This window comes from Terrapene carolina, unplaced genomic scaffold (genome assembly GCF_002925995.2).
Source record: "Terrapene carolina triunguis isolate 2854851 unplaced genomic scaffold, T_m_triunguis-2.0 Scaffold714, whole genome shotgun sequence".
NCBI classification, from domain to species: Eukaryota; Metazoa; Chordata; order Testudines; family Emydidae; genus Terrapene; species Terrapene triunguis.
The window spans coordinates 13,143,183-13,165,988 of record NW_020665065.1 but is presented as its reverse complement, the minus strand read 5'-3'; the positions used below and the strand labels follow the sequence as shown (position 1 = coordinate 13,165,988).

The 22,806-nt window shown below is 46.7% G+C and overlaps 1 protein-coding gene across 1 annotated transcript in view; it reads right to left on the bottom strand.

Annotated features, from left to right (window-relative positions):
• LOC113408057 (putative uncharacterized protein C1orf196) overlaps positions 1 to 15,057 on the bottom strand; it is a 117,156-nt gene extending 102,099 nt beyond the window's left edge. The window contains exon 1 of the mRNA XM_026659966.1: positions 14,937 to 15,057. Within this exon, the coding sequence (XP_026515751.1) occupies positions 14,937 to 15,057 (121 nt within the window). The remainder of the gene's footprint in view (positions 1 to 14,936) is intronic.
• Positions 15,058 to 22,806: the final 7,749 nt, after the last annotated feature.

The window sequence follows — 22,806 nt, the reverse complement described above, 5'->3', positions numbered from 1 at the left end:
TACAAACCACGTCTCTGTGACATAGGACATGCTGCTGAAAAGCAGACACCGCTGGGGTGGAACAGGGCAGCCATGTAAAATTACACAGAAACACCATGCAGCAGTTTAGTAGGGGAAGGGAAAAACAGCATCTCCATTTGAAATGGCAAGGACAGCTTTAGACTGGCACAACTGAGCCTGGACAGAGGATAACGCTTTTATCCTTAAACTGTCTGGGTTAGGACTGTGACTGTGCCCTGCTGGGCAGGATTTTCGTAAGTGTTAAATTGGCTTTAGAGAAGATGGAGAAATGTGAGGGGCATCTCTGAGACCTGCCCAGATACTTTCCCCCCAGCTGTTAGACAGCAGCATGCAGAGAAATCACTGCAGACCTTTTCCAGTACAATACACTGATCATACCCTGCTAAGTCACCAGCAACCTTTGGGTATCATTGACTCTGGATTTACCTAAGTCATCCACAACATAAAAGGAGACAAAGCACAGATTTATTACTGCAGCTTTCCAGGTTGCAATGTGCAGACGTTATAAAACAGATGTTCTTTGGGCATGGAAGAGCAGCAGAGAAAGAGTGCCTACAGCTGCAGCTTACAACTAGCTCAGCAAAGGGCAAACATGACAGTCAAGTGTCTGGTGCCCTAAAAACTTAACTGTCGGACTTGTGTCGGGGTGGGGGAGGAGGACAGGCACTTGTTATTTGACAGACACTTTCAAATCCCTAGGGAATGTGAATGATGTGCAGTGTGTGACTGACATCGAAGGAGGTCACATCCCTTTATGCTGGGCAGCTCAGTGGAGGGGGAAGGTGTTGCGGCGTCAGAAGAAATGTGTCCGACCGAAACTGCGCCTTTGCAAAGTTACCATTAACAGCTGATGTAAATTGCTGCACAGAGAGGGGGCTATTTTCATTGCACAAGTAGTATTGGTCCTACACAATCCAGCAACTATGCTGCTATGCTTGAGTGCCATCTGCTGGCACTATATTTATTAACTATTTACAGCTCTATATAGACCTCTCTTGTAACTATTAGTGGGCCAGATCGGGGCCCCCACTGTGGCCAATTTGTGGCACAAAGCAATGGTAAAGGCGGCTGAAGTGGGTTCCTGAGGATTCCCAGAGCACGAGGGAAGCCCAGGTGGTGTAGCACTCATACTGTGTGCTCTTTTGCTAGCCCACAGTGCAGGGGGCATGCCCAAGGTATTGCTATGTCTAGTCAGTCCTCCAGCTGCTGGTACCAGTTTGCAGCTGGATACAAAAGGCCCAGCATGCTTCTGCAGGGAGCACAGCATCCATACTATCATCTGAAATGAGAATTTGTCTTCACCGTAAGCCTAGATTTCCACTCCTCACTTGTACCCCCACCATCTAGATTCCCAGTTAGGGAAATATATTTCTGACCCTTTCTTCCTTTTGCCACCACTCTCCTTCAAGCACAATCTGTCATCCACAGGAACACACCTAATATTTGCTCATTTGTAAAAAAATGATCTCTGCTGTAAGAGATCCCTGACCAACGACTTTAGCTATGCATCACAATTGCCAGGTGTTTAACTCAAAAAGACCTCTGATGGATAACAAACCCTTCTGTTTTCTAGGCCCCATTTCACTTGCTATGCTGAATGTTACATTTATCAATATGCAGGACTTCTCATACACTTCACTGCTGGGTTTTTTAAGCTACTAGTCAATAGTTGTCTTCCAACTAAAGACAAAGCAGACCAGCATATAGTGAAAATCTGTGGCCATCTGTGGCACACCATGGTCATTTGGAATTTCCTGCTGATAGTAAGAATAGAACACAGATCATTCAGATTCAGAACACCGTTAAAGGAGAATCTCTGATCGGAGTATGTGGCCTATGTCACACGAGAAGTTTTAATTCCAGCCAGTCGCTTCTGATCTGACTGAGAGATCAGAGCTAGATAAAAATAAAGGGAAACGTAAGTTTCTTTTTAACTTTAAAAACAGGTTTGATTCATATTGTGGTTTAAATGAAGGCTCGTGACGTTCTTCATTTTTGTTTCCTGCCCCACTTAACCTATTCAACCATCCCAAGGCTGGAGACATTTTTTCCCTCTCTTCCTTTGGTCCAGGTCACCCAGTAGCATGTCACCTGTTGGGCCCACCTTACTTTACTGCCATCATGGAAAGTCGTCACTGTGTGCTCCACTATTCTAGGGTTGGTGCCGGATACAACTGGCCCAACCCTCCCTCCACCCAAAACTTCAGCCTTGAAAAATATTTGGTTCAATTTCTATCAAAGTATTTGCATTTTCTTCCATGTCAAAAAAATGCTTTTGACTTTGGTACAAATTGTACCTTTCTCTGACAACCACCACAATTCCACCCAACACCCCCCTGCTGCGAGCCCCTGGATACCATAGGATATGTATGCTGCATCCATTACTACATTGTCATCAAAACTTCATTCCAATTCTGGAACTTCTGAGGCTCGACACACCACTAGGACATAAACTCAGAGGATACATCCATCAGAAAGATAAAACTTGAAAGGGCAGCAGAATTTAGTAAAAATCTGCCATTAAACTTCAGTGAAATAAGGATGAGGCTCTAATTTTGCATTGTTGTAATAAACAATTTACTACCCTGGTTTCCTCAGGAGCTAGCCAGCAGCTCAACAACTCCCCGAAACATACACTGAGCACCCACCTGACACCCAGAGGGATCAAAACCTCATGGATCATTGAATACATCTCTCCACACTTTGTTTGATATCGCTCTCGCTTCAGATTTTCATGAAACTAACAAGCCAGCTTGTGGATAAATGTAGCCTTAGCAGCCACAGGCAAATGAGCAAGACTGCTGCAATCAGCTTTTGAAACCAAGCCCATTTATTGTATACACCAGGGGTAGGCAACCTATGGCACGCGTGCCAAAGGCAGCAGGCGAGCTGATTTTCAGTGGCACTCACACTGCCCGGGTCCTGGCCACCGGTCCGGGGGGGCTCTGCATTTTAATTTAATTATAAATGAAGCTTCTTAAACATTTTAAAAACCTTATTTACTTTACATACAACAATAGTTTAGTTATATATTATAGACTTATAGAAAGAGACCTTCTAAAAACATTAAAATGTATTACTGACACGCGAAACCTTAAATCAGAGTGAATAAATGAAGACTCGGCACACCACTGCTGAAAGGTTGCCAACGCCTGGTATACACACACTCACAAGTCATGTTTTCATGAGAGATCAGATGAAACAACTTATCATGAAAGATTATTAACTGAGAAATGTGCATAGGAAACCCAATGCATTCAGTACCAAAGAGTACTTTTCCCGTCATGTGATCTTTCCCAAACTGATCCAAGCCAATTTTTTGTTGACTTTACTAATTGTTACTAAGAAGAGCTGTCACAAAATGTTTGCTCAAATACTCTTGCAGACTGAACTTGAGATAGTTTTAACAATGTTGTACCTAGGGAGACAAAACGATCAGTAGCTTCACATTTGGTGACTTTCACCCCTGTGCAGAAAGGATCTATGTGCCACTTAAGTCCCACTCAAACTAGGGCTTAAATGGGGTTCCAACAGTGTAGAATCCTTGTGCATGCGAATTCCACACTTTATGCACAGCTGGCTTGTCTACAGTGCAAACTGACTATAGCTGTGGGCTGCAAGTTGTTATAGGAGTCATGTTTTCCAACCAAAATGGGAAACATTTCAACTGTTTTGTCATTAAAACAACAACAACAACACCACACAACATAACACACGGGGGGAGGGGGGAGAAACCTGTCCCACAATGTATTTGTGAAGTATTCACCAAATAGCCCATTTTTTTCTCTCACTCATAAATGGATTTTTTTTTTAAGCAAAAGTGGATTGGCAAAGAAAACACATGAAGATTTCAGAGATATTTTGGTCATGTTGATGGAAATGAAAAACTCCAAGGGTGCAAAATAGCGACTATTTCAAGACAGCAAAAAATTGTCACCACTTTCGCATTCTGTTCTCATTGCAATTCCTGGTCAAGTCCCCGGTTGCAGAGTTCCCCCAGTTTCTTATGGCCCTAATCCTTTTGATGAGCTCCAGGCAGGCACAGAGGCCTGCCAAATGTGGAGTTTGTTGCCAGGACTCAGCCATGGTTAGGGGAATCTTTACCTGGCATAATTACCATGGAAACTCTCAGTTGGTGAATGTATAGTTGATGACATGTGACCTTAGGCGTGTGACTATGTCTTAGTTCCCCATCTGTACAATGGAGATAATAGCGCTTCCCTATCTCACAAGGATGTTGTGTGGATAAATACAGTAAACACTGTGAAGTGCTCAAATATGGTGATGATAGGGGCCATTAAAGTACCTTATATAAATAGGTAAATGTTCGCTTACAGCGACCCCGTTGTTGGAAATGCAGAAAGGCGAACCCACGGAAAGCTGTGTGATGTTTCCCATTGCAGGCACTACGTGTCTGTGATGCCGCTTGTGCATCTGAAGAGGGTAAGTCCCAATAACAGAACATCCTACTTAAAAAGGGTTTCACTCGACTCCCCCCTCCCCGGTGCGTGCAGAACTCCATTAGGGGTAATGGGCTCTAAGCCTGGAATTTGAGAGGAAATAGGATACTGCTTTAGTATGGGGCAGACCACTTAGTAAACCTGTATGGGAGGCAAATCTATTTCCGTCCCTTCCCTGTTCCCTGTTGCTGCCTCTACTGTGGCTGCCATACTGCAGTCTGGTCTGGCAGCAATTAATTCACATGACTGCAAACTAGATTTACAGCTGCATAAAAACAACAGAGAGCGACACTGTAGTGATTTGATACTCCCTCAGCTGTGCAGGTGTATCCCCACTCGTTTTAGGGCCATTGTCTTAGAACGCTACAATAATTTTAAACTAGGGTTGGCCCATTCTCATCGCTTACCATGTGGCTCCTGCATTCTCCAGGCCACTAATGATGTCAGCCTCATCCACCTCCTTACCAGCTCGTAACCCAAATCTTTCCCCACCTTCTTCCATGCTGCTCCTCACACACAGAACATCCTCCCTGAACTGATTTGGAAAGCTACTCTCCTATCCTGTTTATGGCCCACCTCTGATGCCATGCTGGGGCCTCTAGGCATGGCGATGACGTATATATTAAATAATGTCTCTTGCCTTTTAGACGAGATCCATTCCAGGAAAGCCAGGAGAACAGACTTCTGTTTTATCTCATTGCAGGTCATTTCACTCAGCTAGGGCTAGATTTTCAAAAGGGCTCCTCCCACTGGCTGCACACTGAGCTATTTCAAGAAATCTGTCCCTTACTGACGAGTGTAGATCAATTGTACCCACCTCAGAGGTGAGTAATGCAGCTTGGATGTAAACCCCTCTGTCAGTCGGGTCCATTGTGCACAAATATTTTTCATGGTAGCTTAGGGCATCGCCATCTTTCAGTTACAGCTGGGTTCTCATCCCGGTTCCCCCTGCCCTCCACTGACCTGCTCTGTGAACTCAGCCACGCCATTTCACTGCTGTGCCTTTGTTTCTCTGCCCTTTGTCTTGGCTATTAAAAACTGTGAGATCCAAAGGGGAGGGAGCGTTTCTAACTATGGGTCTGTACAGCACCTAGCACAAGACACCCAATATCTGCTGGAACCTCTGATCACCAATGCAATGCAAATAATAACAGCGCCAAGAAATCAAGGGGCGGGGGGAGGGGTTGGTTTTGCAAAAGCAAAGCGTCATTAGCTACCCTTAGGTTGTAATGATGAAAAAGCAGAAATACCACCTGAAAATGTAATTCTATATGAATGTGAAATCTTTCCTTCTGTAACGAAGGGCAGAGGTTGGGGGGGACTCAATCATACCCACCACTGCAGTGCTAAGAGATCCATTCCAGGAAAGCCAGGAGAACAGACTTCTGTTTTATCTCATTGCAGGTCATTTCACTCAGCTAGGGCTAGATTTTCAAAAGGGCTCCGCCCACTGGCTGCACACGGAGTGCTGAGCTATTTCGAGAAATCTGTCCTTTATTGATGGGTGTAGATCAATTGTACCCACCTCAGAGGTGAGTAATGCAGCTTGGATGCAAACCCATTACATCATTGCCTTTCCCCTCTTTATATTTCAGAGAGACTCCAAGCACCATAATGCAGCCCTCAATGAACAACACTGACGAATGCCATTAGTCTTCACCTAGTTGGAAGAAGGTGACATTTATCCATCGGCCCCACTTCAACTTTGAGTTAAAGGTGTGGAAAGTCACCGCACAGTGGATAATTAAACCCAGCAAGAACACAAAAGGGATTAAAAAAATAAAACAAAACAGAGGAAAGATATTGTCAGTAAAGCGTCATCATCTCCTTAGCACTGTTCTGAAATCTCGCCACTTTCCGTCAGCATCCTGTTAAACAGAGAGGCTTCTTCATAAATTCTTCGTCATTTGCATGATGCATTCCTTCGATCACAGCTGCCATCAGTAAAGTCCTCCTAACCCAGTCCTTGGTCCTAAGTAATTTATTAGAAGTAGCAAGCGTCCCGCATGGAAATGTAATGAGCTGTAGATAAGCATTGATTTGTGGTTCTGCTTAAAAGGAAACAACAGAAACAAACAATGTAAAAAACCACCCTGCTCGGCTTAGCGGTGGTTCTGTTCCTTTATTAAACAATCTGTCAACATGATATTTTTTAATCCTGCTTTTTAGAGTCAGATTCTGAAGCCCTTCCTCAGAATGGGGAGGCCTTACTTGCAGAAGTAGTGCCACTGACTTCAGCACGAGACCTCCACAATCTGGTCAACAATGGACCATGAAGAAGCGGATAATGAAACTGTTGGGAAAAACATTGGAAATGTTCATGAACGACCCCGCCGTCTCCAAAAATTGGTGATTTTCAGCCTAGTCAACAATATCACCACTGCCAGCCTTCTGCCAGTCTGTCTCCGAAGATGCACAGGACTGAATGGGCCAAGGAGCCGGGACTACCTTCTCAGCCTTAGAGATGGCCACTTCAGAACAGCTGGTATCAAGCCGGTATCAAGCAGAGTGCCCCAGGGGTCGGTCCTGGGGCCGGATTTGTTCAACGTCTTTATTAATGATCTGGATGATAGGATTAATTACACCCTCAGCAAGTTCGCAATGACAGGGAGCGGTAGATACGCTGGAGGGTAGGGATAGGGTCCAGAGTGACCTAGACAAATTGGAGGATTGGGCCAAAAGAAATCTGATAAGGTTCAACAAGGACAAGTGCAGAGTTCTGCACTTAGGAAGGAAGAATCCTATGCACCGCTACAGGCTGGGGACCAACTGGCTAAGCAGCAGTTCTACAGAAAAGGACCTGGGGATTACAGTGGATGAGAAGCTGGATATGAGTCAGCAGTGTGCCCTTGTTGCCAAGAAGCCAACAGCATATTGGGTTGTATTAATAGGAGCATTGCCAGCAGATAGAGGGAAGTGATTATTCCCCTCTATTCGGCACTGGTGAGGCCACACCTGGAGTATTGTGTCCAGTTTTGGTCCCCGCACTACAGAAGGGATGTGGACAAATTGGAGAGAGTCCAGCAGAGGGCAACGAAAATGATTAGGGGGCTGGAGCACATGACTTACAAGGAGAGGCTGAGGGAACTGGAGTTATTTAGTCTGCAGAAGAGAAGAGTGAGGGGGGATTTGACAGCAGCCTTCAATTACCTGAAGGTAGGGTTCCAAAGAGGATGGAGCTCAGCTGTTCTCAGTGGTCGCAGATGACAGAACAAGGAGCAATGGTCTCAAGTTGCAGTGGGGGAGGTCTAGGTTGGATATTAGGAAATACTATTTCACTAGGAGGGTGGTGAAGCACTGGAATGGGTTACCTAGGGAGGTGGTGGAATCTCCATCCTTAGAGGTTTTTAAGGCCCAGCTTGACAAAGCCCTGGCTGGGATGATTTGGTTGGTGTTGGTCCTGCTTTGAGCAGGGGATTGGATTAGATGACCTCCTGAGATCTCTTCCAACCCTATGATTCTATGAGGTGTGTGAATAGGGCAGCATAGCAGAAGCTTGTACTGCTGTACCCAGGCTGTGCTTGTTCTCTGATATGAAAGTATCAGCTGGGCTGTACGTTCAGTATCTTTCATAACCACTAAATTCACATGATTTTTTAAATAAATACTTAGTCATCCACTGTAACAAACCAAGACCCTTTCTTGATATTTGGTACTACAGAACTCCACTGCCTTCTGTAACAGTAACGAGCCCATACAGAGGAGAACTATTGCCTGCTGCACATTCAAAAGCTGAATTACTGCATTACAGAACCATCAACACAGAGAACAATAAACCTTCCTTACAAGGGACACTTCAATTTCTAGTTCCCTGCTAAGTTTTCTGCTTACTGCTGAAAACATGTTTCCCACCGGCATTCCTCTGATGCAGAGAGGAAGAGAAGATCTCTCTCTCCCCCAACTTTAAAAGAATTTGCATCCTCAGTGAATTCAGCCTAAGGATTTTCTGGGTATATAAAAGCCCTAAATATATTTAGCTTTCTTGTGTCCATTCTGCTCTTGCTGGGCTGAGTGATTTGTGCTCATTCTAAGTGATTTTGTTTGGACTGGTACTTGCAAGCAGACAGGGAGGAGGAAAGCAATACATGCCTGGGGGGTGAACTGCACAGCCCTGTATGGCACGAACTCTGCCTCTGGAAAGGAGGGAATGGCTCCATAGAGGAATGCAGCTCAGAAGCATGAAGAACTGCGTGCTTCTTATCATGCTCAGAGCAGCCAGGAGAGTGGGGAGGATGTGTGCCTAGAAGCTCAGCTCCTAGAGTCTCCAAGTCCACCGTGTTATTTCTTCGTGACTGGAATCGGTGGGTTAGGCACCTAAGAACCTTTGTGAATTCGGGCCTGAACTCCCACTGATTTCAATAGGTGCCAAAATACCTTTAAAAGTCTGGCCCTAATGTTCAAGCCACAGCCCATTGAAGTCCATGAAAATATTCCCATGGATTTTGCATCAGGCCCTTTGTCCCCTTGCTTGCAGCTGTGGACCAGCCATTAGAGTGGGATGCATAACACACATACTGAGCACCAGTCTATATGATGGATGAACACCATGCAAAAGCTTCCCATAAGCATCCAAAGCATAGTGGCTTTCTTGAAACTACCTGACCCTCCTTGTTCATTCAAGTCACGTGGAGATTTGAGTTACTCATTCTCTAACTGATGGAGGAAAATTAGTTGGCGAAGTAAAAATATTGCAGGATAACAAAGCTGTGAGTCAAAGATGAATTAAGGAAAATGACAATTAACCTAATGCAGGATGTATTTATAGAACGGTGAGTCATGGAGTAATATACAGCAACCCAATCTTGGGAAGTGTACTGCAGAGAATGACAAACGGCTTGGAATTAATTACGCAAGAAACAGTGGCTGCTCTTCTGGAGCCCAATTCTGCAAGGTGCTGAAATCTGCCAACACCAACTGAGACCGAGGGGAGGCGAGAGCCCTCAGCACCTCATCCAGAAGAAAAGAGCTCAAGCCTCGTTCTGGAGCACTCCACTCCCCAAAAGCACCGCGAATGTTACTGCATTGGCGGTTCAGAGGAGGAGAGAAAATAATAATTTTAAAAATGGCTGTAACTAAAGTACTCACTGCTTAAGGGGAGGCAGTTTGATTTAGAGGACAAAGCACTAAATTGGGACACGTAAGAGCTGGGTTCTATTGCTGGCTTGCTGGTTGAGCTTGAGCAAGTCCGTGCCTCAGTTTACCCACCTGTAAAATGGGGATAGTAACACTGACCTCCCTCAACAGATGAAAAGCACGGGGTAAGAGCTAGTGATGGGCAAGCTTTATCCACCCCTATTTGGCCTAGAGAATGGGACAGGCTCTCTCACAGGATTTTTCATTTCACTCACTGTGTCCAACTGGCTGCTCGCTATCATGCTCCGACTGGCATATCCGAGTTCAGGATGATCTACCCCCAAATGTAGTTCATTGAGTCGACTCTCATAATGTCATCGTTTCCCACTCTTCTCTTGAACTGCTCTGCCTCTTTTGCCTTTAGGTTCTGTCCCTCATTGGCAGTTACAACACTGCCCACTGCAGTATCAGCCAGTAGATATAGCGAACAGCTGCCTTTACCCTCGACCCAGATTATTAACGTTGATCAGACCTCATAGTGCTGAGCATGGCAAAGGGTTGGGAGGAGAGTGGGCAGTTCAGGCATGGACGGGAGAGGACTGGAGAATGCAGAAGACAGGAGAAGGAAGTACAGGGCGTAAGTGTGGGAAACACCAACATCGTAATGCTGGCCCGGCTTATTCCTTGTGGATCCCTGCAACAAGTCAGAATGAACGCCTACTTTTGAAATGATGCCTTATCTGATCAACTCTCCATTAGACACAAACAGCTCTGAACGCATGCTACAATGATTACTTATTACTTTGGGAAGCTGGAGCTTTTTCAGAACCAGGGAGTTAAACTAGCTGTGTTACAAAAGTGCAACCTCTTCCCCGCCTTTCCCCGCCCCTACAAAATATTCCCCTGGAATATTTGCTAATGCTCAATGCAGATAAAACAGGTCACCTCAAAGAACACAGACAAACAAACAGATTTACTGGGACATAGTAAGGCAGATGGTAGATGTACCGTAAAATATGACAAAAAGAGAGGATGCTCTTTTAAAAAGTAATTTCCCAGGCAAATTTACAAGCAAACAGCATTTCAGAGGCTAAAAAAAGAGCAAGCACTTATGCAATGGGCCTCACAGGTTTGGAGTAGTGTTCCCTTATGACAATGAACTATTTAGACTAATAGTGTAATTACCATGGTACATCCTAGGGAATTATGCAAATGTACAAAAAGCGTGCATAAATAATTAGATTATGCAAAACCAGCTGCAGAGAAATTTTTCATTTAAAATTTTTAAACTTTCATATCAAGCAAAATGATGTGCAGCTGGGTGGAGAAGAGTTAACTTTTTCCCCCCAAGTAAATGTTTGGTGTTTAGAAAAAGAGACTGCACAGCAAGATTAGGTGAGCGAGAAAGTGCGTGGTGAACGCACTAGCATAGGACTCAGTCAGTTCAGGGCTTAGCTCTGCCACAGATTGCAGGTGTGACCCTGGGAAATTCACTTAGTCTCTCTGTAAAATGGGGATAAGATCCCTCTTCTATTTCCTGAAGTGTTGTGAGGATAAATACACTCCAGAAGTAGAGGTGCTCAGACATGATAGTAACAGGAGCCGTGTAACTACCATATAGATGGTAGAAAGGAAGTGTCACCTTGGGAATAGTGAAACTGAAATATATCTAGGAAAAACGTAAACAGAATGAATCTCTCTCTTTCATCAAACAGACCATTCGGCAGGCAGCAAGCAGGCCCCAGTCCTCCCTCCTGGGGGACGGCAGAGCAGAGACTCTGTCACCTTCCAGCACAGGACGTGAGCCAAACATCCCCAACCAGGGATGTGGGTGTGGCTGCCATTCCCCCTCACACTTCACAGCTGCAAGCCGGCATGGCCTGCCAGCTAGGAAGAGGGTCTCCAGTGCCCACTGTGTGCCCTGCTAAATGTACACACTGCTAGACAAAACCCTAAGGTAGCCAGAAGGGTATGCCTAAGGGCCTGGTTCTTCTTTCAGTTACTATGGGAGAAGCCTTCTTGTAACCAAGGGCAGATTTGGTCCCCAAACATCTATAAGGCAGAGAGAGGTTGGTTTGACTGATACAAATATTCACAGAACAAGCCTCAACAATCAAAGTTTCAATCTTCAAGTTTTGTGGCCCCCAGAAGTCCCGTGCAAACCTTCCACCGGGAGCGATCGTGACTGCAATGGGAGCTCTACCCACGAAGGGCTGGCTTTCTGTGTGGGAACTTGTGAGCCTGCTGTCCTTAAAGAAATTTAAGGGAAAATAAATTTGCCCACCTGATCCCAAGTCCACTGAAGTCAGTGGAAGGGCTCCCATTGCCTTCAATGGGTCTTGGAGGGTACTGGCGGGATGCTCTAAAAACCAGAACCCTCTACATTTAAACTCAACTCAAGCATTCCAAGCCTGCTGCTTTCCATGTGACAAAGGGCGAGCCATAGACAATGTTGCCACTTGTAGACAACTTGAAAGGGGCTAATGGGAGGTGTACTGCCAAGTCTGTGATTTACATAGAGTTTGGTATTTCTGCAGGTGCACTGTTCATCATTTCAGCACATCCTGTTGCTATGAAAAACACCAAAATGTCATTAACCACGGTGATGTGATATAGGAGGTCGACACGTTTTGCTGTTTAAATTTAGGCTCCCAGGGTCGGACTCTACATCCCTATAGTCTCAGTGAAGTCAGTGGTGCATAGATATAACTGAAGGCAGAATTTGGCCCTGAAGTTTCTAGGTGCAGCCATATCCAAGCACATTACATATACTAATGAATTTGTCCTCACAACACTCCAGGAGGAGGAGCAGCGCTATTATCCTCATCTTACAGATGGGGAGCTGAGATACAGAAAGGCTAAGTGACTTGCCCAAGGTCATGCAGGAAGTCTGTGTCAGGGCTTTGTGAGACATACACATTAGTTAATAGTCCTGGGTCAAAATTCTGCCCCCAGCTATGCCTGTGCATCCCCAATAGCAACTGCTGCAACCCACTTGAAGTCAGGCAGGTATATAAATTAATACAGCATTTGCCCCCCACTCTACCCCCCCTGGAGTTGTGTGGCTAAATCTTTACAATTGCTCCCAGTTGTTCAAACGTTCCCCTGGACATCCATTTTCCACGTGCAATCATGTTTTGCAGCGGTGAGACGGCATTTCATTAGATTACGTCCAGAAGGGCCTAGGTCTGAAAGTTTCATAACTGGAGCAGAGCTTCCCCAGACTTCTGGATTGTTTGGAAGAGAAATTTTGTCCTGACCCCTCTCTAGTGTTAAAGATACAATCTACACGGTCATATCCTTATCCAGCTGCCCAGCCAGCAACAAGAAGTACCAGTATCATTTGAATTTTTTTTTTAAATAAGATTCAAGGATATTTTGAAACTAAAAGTAGTTTTAATCTGAAAATCAACGTTTCCATTTTTTCCCCCAGAATTTTTGTTTCTTCCCTCCCCCCCAAAAAGAACAATTCAGTAAAACTGACAAATTCGTGAAATATTTCAGTGTGACTGAATTTGTATTTTTCACACACACACACACACTTTGGCCAAAAACTCACTCAGGGCCATATTCTGTCCTCAGTTACATCGAAGCAACATCATGGAAGACAGCCATTGAAAGGAAAGATGAGTTTGTGGTTGAGGTACTGAACTGGATTTCAAGAGCTATCAAACATTGGCTCTTCCACAAACTTTCTACGTGACCCTGGGCAAGTTTCTTCATCTCTGTGTGTCTCAGTTGCCCCTTTTAGAAGTTAAGCTACTATTACTTGCTTTCTCCTATCCTTTGTCTGTCTTGCCATTTGGAATGCAAGACCTCAGGGCAGGGACTGTTTTCTAGTGCGTTTATGTACAGCACCTGACCCAGTGGAGTTATGAACTTGGCATCATTGATAATATGATCTGAAATATGCAAGAGAGAAAAGTAAAGCTGCCTTGGATTATTCCCTGATATTTGCCTTGAGAGCCCAACACAGTCACAAGCTAGAAAATGAGGCTCACCATATGTCTTAACTTTATCTAGGTCATTTCCACAGATTTCAGTGGAAATCATGCAGGAATAGTGCCGTGTAATTCTTTCAGAATTCACCCTCTAAACAGTAACAATATGGTCCAAACATAACTTGTAATAGGATCTGGGAGGACATATTCAAGTGATCTTCTAGGGGAGACAACTAGGTGTCTCTGTACTAGCTTCACTCCTAGAAATTCACCAGAAAATAAGTCCTATTCCGTAGTCATAACCAGTATTGTGAAAGTGCCGGTGGGTCTTGGCAACATGGACACTAAATCAGGTCGACACAATATGTGATTAAGAAAATTCATTGCAAAGTCATCATCAATATTTGCAACTACCAGTCCTCTCTCTCCATCCTTTGTGGAGAGAGCTTCCTTTAACCCAGCACTGGAGAAGAAATGAAGACTCATGAATTTCACTAGGGTCCTTGTTTGCCAGGCCACTTTATTAACCCAGGAGTTGTTCAGATACTATGGCGGTGGACGCTGCTACAAAACATTAAGATAGTTAAAGACAGTGAGCCTAATCCTTCATGGCCTTGCACTTTGCGTAGCTGTTTGCACCTCCGCAGAATGAGTATGAAGAACAATCAGAGGGAGAATTCTGATTTAGCTATGTTTTACATAGCTGCATGCGACTCCACAAGGGCATCCGAGAATCAGACCCACCCTAGGGGAGTTGCAACTCAGTAAAAATCATTGGAGCAAGGACCTTCTTTTTGTGCTGTGTTTGTACAGCACCTAGCATAATGAGGTGCTGGTCCGTGACCAGGACTCCAGGGCACTACAGTAATAATTAATAGTCACCTGGTCCTTTATAGAACAGAACACCTTCACCAAAGGTCCACCCCACCCGGAGATGCATCATGCTACAATAGTCACTCTCCAACACGGTACAAATCCGTGTTCCCTGACCAGCTACTCACCAGTTAGAAACAACTCACTTCCTATAAAAGTTACATGAGGCAAAAAGATGCAGCAGTGGAATTACCACTCATGCCCTTGCTTGACTAATTATTTCAGCATCATTTGTTTTCATGACTCGTAGTAACTTGATGAGTTATCATGCATACCATTTACTGTTCAAAACACAGAGGCAACCTCTCTTGGACAAAGAGTAGCTGATTTCAAAGCATGTTAATCCAAACAGCATAATGTCCATCCTATGCCATGGTTTCAAATTTGTGAGTATTTGGATTTAGGAATCTTAAGGTGGGATTTTCAAAAGAAGCTAAGGAACTGGGTGCTTAAATCCCTTAGACTCCTTTGAACAATCCCAGACTTTGGTAAGTCCTGGGTCTGGGGAGAAGATAATTTGCCAATTAGTGGGCAACAAGTTAGGAAATTAAATATATACCCCTCTTACCTGCCTCCATAAGTTGACATTGCTGGCCAAAGACCTGTGAGAAAGTAACAGGGCCTGCAGCAGAGTTGGAGGTCACTGGTAAAGCATCCATGGCTCTCTTAGGGTCCTTCGTGTTAGTCATGTGACACAATCCAGAACCCTTGAAGAAGTTTCCTGTTCCCCCACGGTCCCAGATCGAGAACCTGGATGGATCGGAGAAGATGACCACCACCTGGGTAGGTAACTTGTTCTCAGTGCCCAAGGTTCTTCCCCTGCTTTTTCAAAGAAAGGACCACCACCACCTGCTGTTTTCACTCGGGTGTCATCTGTATTTGGAATGAGGCTAACCTTCTCTCTTCAGGAGCTGCTGTACCTGTTTTAACCAGTTCCAAGGGCCTCAGACATAAACCAGAGAGTTAAAAAAAAAGATAGGTATTAATTAACTCCCCCCCCCCTTCTTGGGGTGACTGCAGTAGTTGTAGGAAATGTGCAAGTTTCTCCCCAGAGCAGTCGTGTGCTCGTTCGACTTCAGTGTCTAATTGTGTGATTAGCTTGTCCGTGAGCTTTGGTACGTTTCCACGTGAGGACCGTGAAGGGAGTTTTCCCAGTGGTTTAGTAACTGGTCTTGCTAGGGGTATTAAGCCTTAATCATTTCAGTCTGCTAGGTGGACACGCGAAGATCCTTGCATCGACTCCTGGCTGCAAGATCCAGTGAGGTTTGTTACCAGGAAGATCTATCAGTCTGTCCAGCTTTTATGTCTGGACTTCACAGTCAGCAGGTGATCACAGAATGAAATAGTCTTTTCAGCTGATCAAGTCAGTGCCAGAACAGTGCTTCAGGGAACCTTCCACCTGCAGCAGTCTACGGAAGATGGTCTCCTTCCTCTCCAGGTGGTCTGATTGAATTTCTCTGTCTCCCTTCCTGAATCCAGTAGCAGTCTGCAGCAGGCAGTCTCTGCTGTCACGGATTGTATTGGCTCTTGGCGTTAGTCCCTGGTTAATTCCTTCACTACAGATCTGCCTCTCTCTTTTCCCCAGCCAAACAGGCAAGTGGGAGGAGATTGGAGCCAGCGTTAAATAACATTTCCTCTGACCTGCTGCAGTGTCCCCCCCTCTGTTCTGCGATGCAAAGGCTGTTCCTTGGAGTCATCCTGGAAGTGCTAACTCAGCCAGGCAGGAGAAAGCTGGTTGCTTTAACCCTCTCGTGCCCATCTGCAATTGTCAGGGATCGAAGTCCAAGAGAAAGGGGGAAAGATGGTGAGGGATGAGTTGTGTACACACGTATTTTTAACGCCGGCTGTTCTGTCATAATCAGGATGATAGCAGCTGCTGTCTCAATTATTTCAATGTAAAGTAGCAAGGAAGGCCATTTCCATGGAAAAGGGACCAAGTGTTAACTCCCAGCAGCATCTGCGACAGCGGATTCATCTTTATTTTTAAAATCCCATCTGGTGACGCAAAGGATGCTAACTTTAGAGAGCGCTGCATGATTTTATCCTTAGTGAGTCACAGGCGCCGTCTTTGGGAATTCTGTGGGGAAGAAGAACCGACAAATCAGGATGAAAACAAACACTGCAACCTAAGCAGGACTATGAAACGGTAACACATAGCATGACGGGCCAGGGTGGGCAGCGCACCTAAGTGTGCAAAAGGGCCTTAAAGTTGATGTCTGGCTGGTTCCCATGTGCTGTACGAGAAGAGCACAAGGGTTGGCTAACTTGCCTATCTAAGGCACTGAGATGGCCCCCCACTATTGTGTCTGAGCACCACAGTCTTTAATGCATTTATCCTCACAACATGCCCGGGAGGTTGGAAAGTATTTATGCCCATTTTACAGATGGGAACGGAGGCACAGAAAATAAGTGCCTGCTTACTGTCACACTGGAAATCTGTGTCAAAGCAAAGGAATTTAACCCAGTTTTCCCAAGTCCCAGCCCAATGCTATAGGGTTGCCAGGTGCTCAGTTTTTACGTCTGACCAGACAGCAAAAGTCCAGTTACCGCAGGATAGGGGAGGCACTGGGTCATCAACCCACACCAGCCCCTGCTAAGCTGGGGGCTGCCTCCTACCTACAGGCAGGCTCCTTGTCAGGCTGCAGTAGCTCCCATATCAGCCCTGAAGCAGAGCTTGGCTCGGGGGCGGCGGGAGGGGGGAGACACAGGTGCTGGAACTCGGGGTGCTGCCGCACACCCCTGGCTTGAAGTGGTTTCCATCTTATACAGGCTTTACAGTTCGGTTCAATGGCTCTCAGCACCCACACAGTACAAATTATTCTAGCATCCTGGTGGGGGTGGGGGAGGGAAGAAAGGTGGAGAGGCTCCAGTGAGCGATGGGGGGGCGCAGAGGAGCGAGCGATGCGGGCAGGGCTTTGGGGGTGAAGAGGTGGGGCAAGGCCTCAGGGGTTTGGTTACCAGCAATTAGAAAGGTGGCAACCCTATGCTCCAAGGAGAGGGGAGGCAGAGGGCTGGCACCCCCACGATGGAAATATTGTAAACTCATGCAGGCTCGGGGAGTGGGGAGCGTGGAAGTGAGAGTGAGAACCTGAGGGACTGGAATAGTCACTGCAGGATCTGGACAGGGAGCAACGGACCCGGAGGGGCTGGAGTGGGCCTGGAAGCAGGTAGAAACCCCCGGAACCTTCCTTTGCAGCCTGGAGACAGTGGCCCCCTTTGCCCTGTCCCCCCCCCCGACTCCAGAGGCTCAGTACCTCCCCTCTCTCCTGCCACCTCTTCCTGTCCCCTCGTCCCAGCACCATCCTCCCTGAGACAGCCACAAGCAGCTAAACCAGAGGTGGGCAAAGTACGGCCCATGGGCCACATCCAGCCCACGGGACCGTCCTGCCCGGCCCTTGAGCTCCCGACCAGGGAGACTAGCCCCCAGCCCCTCCCCTGCTGTCCCCCCTCCCCCGCAGCCTCAGCTCGCCGTACTGCCAGCGCTCTGGGCGGCGGGGCTGCGAGTTCCTGCCAGGCAGCGTGGCTGTGAGAGCCGGCGGCCTGCCCCAGTGCTCTAGACTGCGCCACGGTGTGGCTGGCTCCGGCCGGGCAGCATGGCTGCCAGTCCTGGTGCTCTGAGCGGCATGGTAAGGGGGCAGGGAGCAGGGGGGTTGGATAAGGGGCAGGGGGTCCCAGACAGTCAGGGGACAGGGGGGATTGGATAGGGGTTGGGGCTCGAGGGGGGCAGTTAGGGGCAGGGGGGTTTCAGGAGGGGGCGGTCAGGGGACAAGGAGCAAGGGGGGGTTGGATGGGTTGAGGGTTCTGAGGGGGGCAGATAGGGGGCAGATAGGGGGCATGAGCCAGGCTGTTTGGGGAGGCACAGCCTTCCCTACCCATCCCTCCATACAGTTTTGGAACCCCGATGTGGCCCTCAGGCCAAAAAGTTTGCCCACCCCGAGCTAAACAGAGCCATGGATCAAAGGTACACATCCAATTCTGCCAGCTATGCTCCCTTTTCCCTGCTAGGCCAGAAACTGGCAGACTGAGACGAGTGGTTGAAGAGCCTCTTGGCTGGCTCTGTGCTAGGTAAGGCTAAAGGCTCCCTGTTACACTGGGGTGATCCTCCCCGAGGCGGTTCAAACGGCATGTTTTGCCCAGTTTGAATTAACTTATGGCGAAACCCCAACAAAGGGCCTATTGCTTGACATGGTTAGAAACACTACAAACTTCGGGCCAAATTCCGTTCTCTGGTGTGAGTGCACCTCCCTCTCCCCGCCCGCACTGCAAGGAGGAGAGCAGAATTTGGCCTGTTTACTACAGTTGCCTTAGTCAGTGTGGCAATTTATTACAGCTCCCCCACAAATAAAATAGATTCTTTTCCCACCATTTTTCACAGCAGCACACAGCCTAAGGATTCAGGGTGGTGGCAGGGGGTAGTTGGCGGAGATGATCCGTCCATACACACCCATTTCGTTTGAACGCATTTCTATAAAGTGAGCAACTTGTTCCTTTCAACCCGAGTGCCTAGTTTACATTTTCCAGGCAATCTTCACAAGGACCAGGGCTACAGACGTAATATATTTGTAATGCCTCACTCATCCATCACCCTCAACGTGCTTTAGAAAGAAGGCAACTAGCCTTGTCCACATCTCGCATATGGGGAAACCTAGGCACAGAGAGAGAAGTGACTGTCACAAGGTCAACAAATAAGCAAGCAACAGAGTCAGGAATAGAACTTCACGTTCCCCAGTGCCAGGACCCAGCCCTACCTACTAGACTACGCTGCCTTCCTAAAAATGAAACCAGAGTCCTCTTACCATTTCTAGTTCCTCCGGGGAAAAAGGGCCCCTCACTACAGGTTTCATAGGGCCGGGGAGGCCAGCGGTGTCTCTGAGTTGGATTATGGGAGAAATTAGCATTGGGACAGACGACTGTCCTGGAGTCAAGGTAGCTCCCATACCCCTGCCTAGTATGTTTTTGCTGCTGGAATATTTGGGGCTGCAGTAATGTGATTTCTGGTCAGGTCCCCCGTGTTCCAGTCAATACCAGAGATGGACTAAAGGTGGTTTGCAAGAGTTGAAATACAGCTGAACATGGGCTGCGAGTGTTTTAATAATCACTTTGCTTGGCATGAACCCTTCTTCCATAGTAGAACATTATAGGCTGAACAAGAGAAGAGCCTGAAGCAAAACCTTGTCTTCAAACTGCAACAGGCCACCACCGGAGCACCTCCTTGTGGCCTAAGGTCACTGTGCAGGCACCCTGCCTCAGTTACCCTTTTGGGGTTCCTCAAGAACGCCACATTGCAGCACAACGGTAATTAAAACGTTCCCCTGCTGGGGTCTAGTTGATTTAGTCCCTACACACACTGATCCTCTAAACTCCAACCTCACGCCCACGTCTCTCTCCTTGAACCAGAACAAACCCCCAGCCCTCCTTCCTGGAGCTGGGTTCAGTCCCTTTCCTCCCTGCAGGAGCCAATTGGGCTCGGTGCTCTCCCGCAGCCTGCTGCTCTTTGCAGCTTCTCAGAAGAATGGCCAGACTGGGTCAGACCAATGGTCCATTTGGCCACTCTCCTGTCCTCCGACAGTGGCCAAGTGCCAGGTGCTTCAGAGGGAACAAACAGAACAGGTAATTCTCAAGTGATCCATCCATCCCCTGTCATCCACTCCCAGCTTCTGGCAGTCAGGGGGTTAGGGACACAAGGAGTATGGGGTTGCATCCCTGACCATCTTGGCTAATAGCAACTGATGGACCTATCCTCCCTGAACTTACCTAGTTGTTTTTTGAACCCCATTATAGTTTTACCCTTCACAACATCCCCTGGCAAGGAGTTCCACAGATTGACTGTTCATATAGGAGTCTTCTAGCTTTCTGGTACATCTTCCTCTTCCTATTTCCCTTTCACTCTTTATAGAGATGGGCTTCCCTCTATCAAGCCCCATCAAGGCTATTAATGAGGCACAGGTGGGCTGGACCAGTTCCCTCATAAAGGGCCCTTCCACCCTGTGACACTAACACTGCAAGCTTTGGGGACTTTTACACTTGTGAGAAGTCATGAGGCATGTTCTACCTGAGCCAAACATCCTCATGGGGGATGCTGCAGCTGGAAGAAGGCAGATGTGTTGTACAGTCTTCTGGGGACCTGGTGACAGGTTTGTCCCTAAATAAAATATTGTTACCCCTTTTGGGCTGAGGGTAGCCAATATTTGGAGTCTTATAGGTTGGTTTTGTTTAGGAGGAGAAATTGATGAGTCAGGTATGTCTCTGATGCGATAGTTTCATTACAAAGAATGGATGACATCCTGTTTCCGTGCACACAGAAGGAGTCAAACAGGAGACAAGTATCAAAGGGGTAGCCGTGTTAGTCTGGATCTGTAAAAGCAGCAAAGAGTTCTGTGGCACCTTATAGACTAACAGACGTATAGGAGCATGAGCTTTCGTGGGTGAATACCCACTTCTTCGGATGCATGTAGTGGAAATTTCCAGGGGCAGGTATAAATATGCAAGCAAGAGTGAGTAAGGCTAGAGATAACGAGGTTAGTTTAATCAGGGAGGATGAGGCCCTCTTCTAGCAGTTGAGGTGTGAACACCAAGGGAGGAGAAACTGCTTTTGTAGTTGGCTAGCCATTCACAGTCTTTGTTTAATCCTGAAACAGGAGACAGTTTCTGTACTCAATATTTCAGCCTCTTTTTTTTCCAGCCAGCACTCTTCCCAAAGAGCTCTCCTTGAGGGTCATTTTACACGTGCTTCCATCACACATGCTCACAGCTCCAAATAATGCTCAGCACCCAGTGAAACTTCTCCACCCCAAAAGCTCAGCTCTTGAGCCACCTCCTTTGTGGCCTGCGTCTGGGGGGGTAGCTCTTACTGCTTCACTATGAAAGGAGCTTAACTGCTTCTTCCATTTATCCTGAACAACGGGTGGCTGTTACAGTCGCCAGCTTCAACAAAGTTTCCCCAAACTCCCCCATATTCCAGTATCTTCCTAAGGCTAAAGTCCAGCACAGCATAACTCACATCCACTACTGCTGCAGGCTGCAATCCAGTGGGGGAGTTTAGGGTAAAGGCCCCAGTTCTGTTCCCATGGCAGGCAGTGGAGTTTGTTTATTTTGCAGACTTCAAAACGAGCTGGCTCGGCCCCAGCTAGGTTTTCCCCTTGAGACTGGTTCATGTGAAAGCATGTTACACTGACAAATGACTTCTGCAGTATCAGGGGAATGTGCCCTGGAGATTAAGGGAGAGGATGGGGAGGCATGTGATCTGGGTTCTATTTCCAGCTCTTCCACAGGCTCATTGGGTGACCTTGGGTGGGCCACTTGACCTTTCTGTGCCTCAGTTTCCCCTTCTGCAAAATGGGAATCAAAATGCTCAACTGCACAGGGCTGTTGTAGGGACAAATGCATTAATATGTGTAAAAAAATGGCTTCACTACTTCAAATGGCAGGTGTTGGAGCAGTTCAAAGTTCAGCGGGGGCAGTGGATAGGATGCCCAAAATAGGCAAAAAAAAATAAAAAAAAAATTGAATTTCAAAATACAACCAAAAAAAGTTAAAATTTTCCCCTCTGGCCCCTCCCTTTTTTTTTTTTTTAAGTATTGGGTTAAATTTTCATATTTGAACAATTTCAGATTTTTAATGTAGAAAAATACACAAGAAAAGTTTGTGGGGGGTTTTGCCCTCCCCTTCTCTCTTAAAAAAGGTGTAATTCACCCTAATGGCTCCAAAGGCAACGAAAAGCAAGACAAAAGAGTTTAAGAAGCATTTACAGTGCATGTCTTAAGAGCTGGGTGGGAGGTGGGCTGAATCTGGAAGAGATTCCTCTCACGCCAAGAAGGGACTATGTTAAGTTGAAATTGTAGGATATGAGAGATTGTTAGAGGTGGTGTTAACCCAGATTGTTAGAGGTGGTGTTAACATGATGGAATATGTTGTGGGGTGAAGACAAAAGCACGTATGCTGCAGAAGGCTGGGACGCTGGATGGAAGCTGCACCCGGACTGCGTGTTTGGAGCCTTAGAGGCTTGGAATTTGAAGGGTCATTGCCCGGCTTCTGGCTGGGGTGGGGAGCAGGATCACAGAGAGGTTCTGGGAGCTAGATGGTGACCAGGAAGGGAAACTCTGCCAGGCTTTCCCTCTGGACCTAGAAGGGCTACTGAATGCTATTGTTATGTTTATGCTGGTTAAATAAAAGTGTTGAGGCTTTTCAAAGAAGTAAGAAGGTGTCGTCAGTGGGTGGGTTTTGAAGAGAAACGTGCAGGGCCCATCAAAGAGTTAGGAAAAGCAGCCAGAATTGCCCACTATTCACAGGCAAGTATCCTGAAAGGGGTAAAGCGGCTGTGGGATCTGGGCTTGCATCCTGCATTGTGAACCTGGGTTTACAGTTCCTGGACCCGGGTCTCTCAGCTGTGCTAACACGGTGATACTCTACTACACAGACCTTCTGACGCAGGTGTGCAG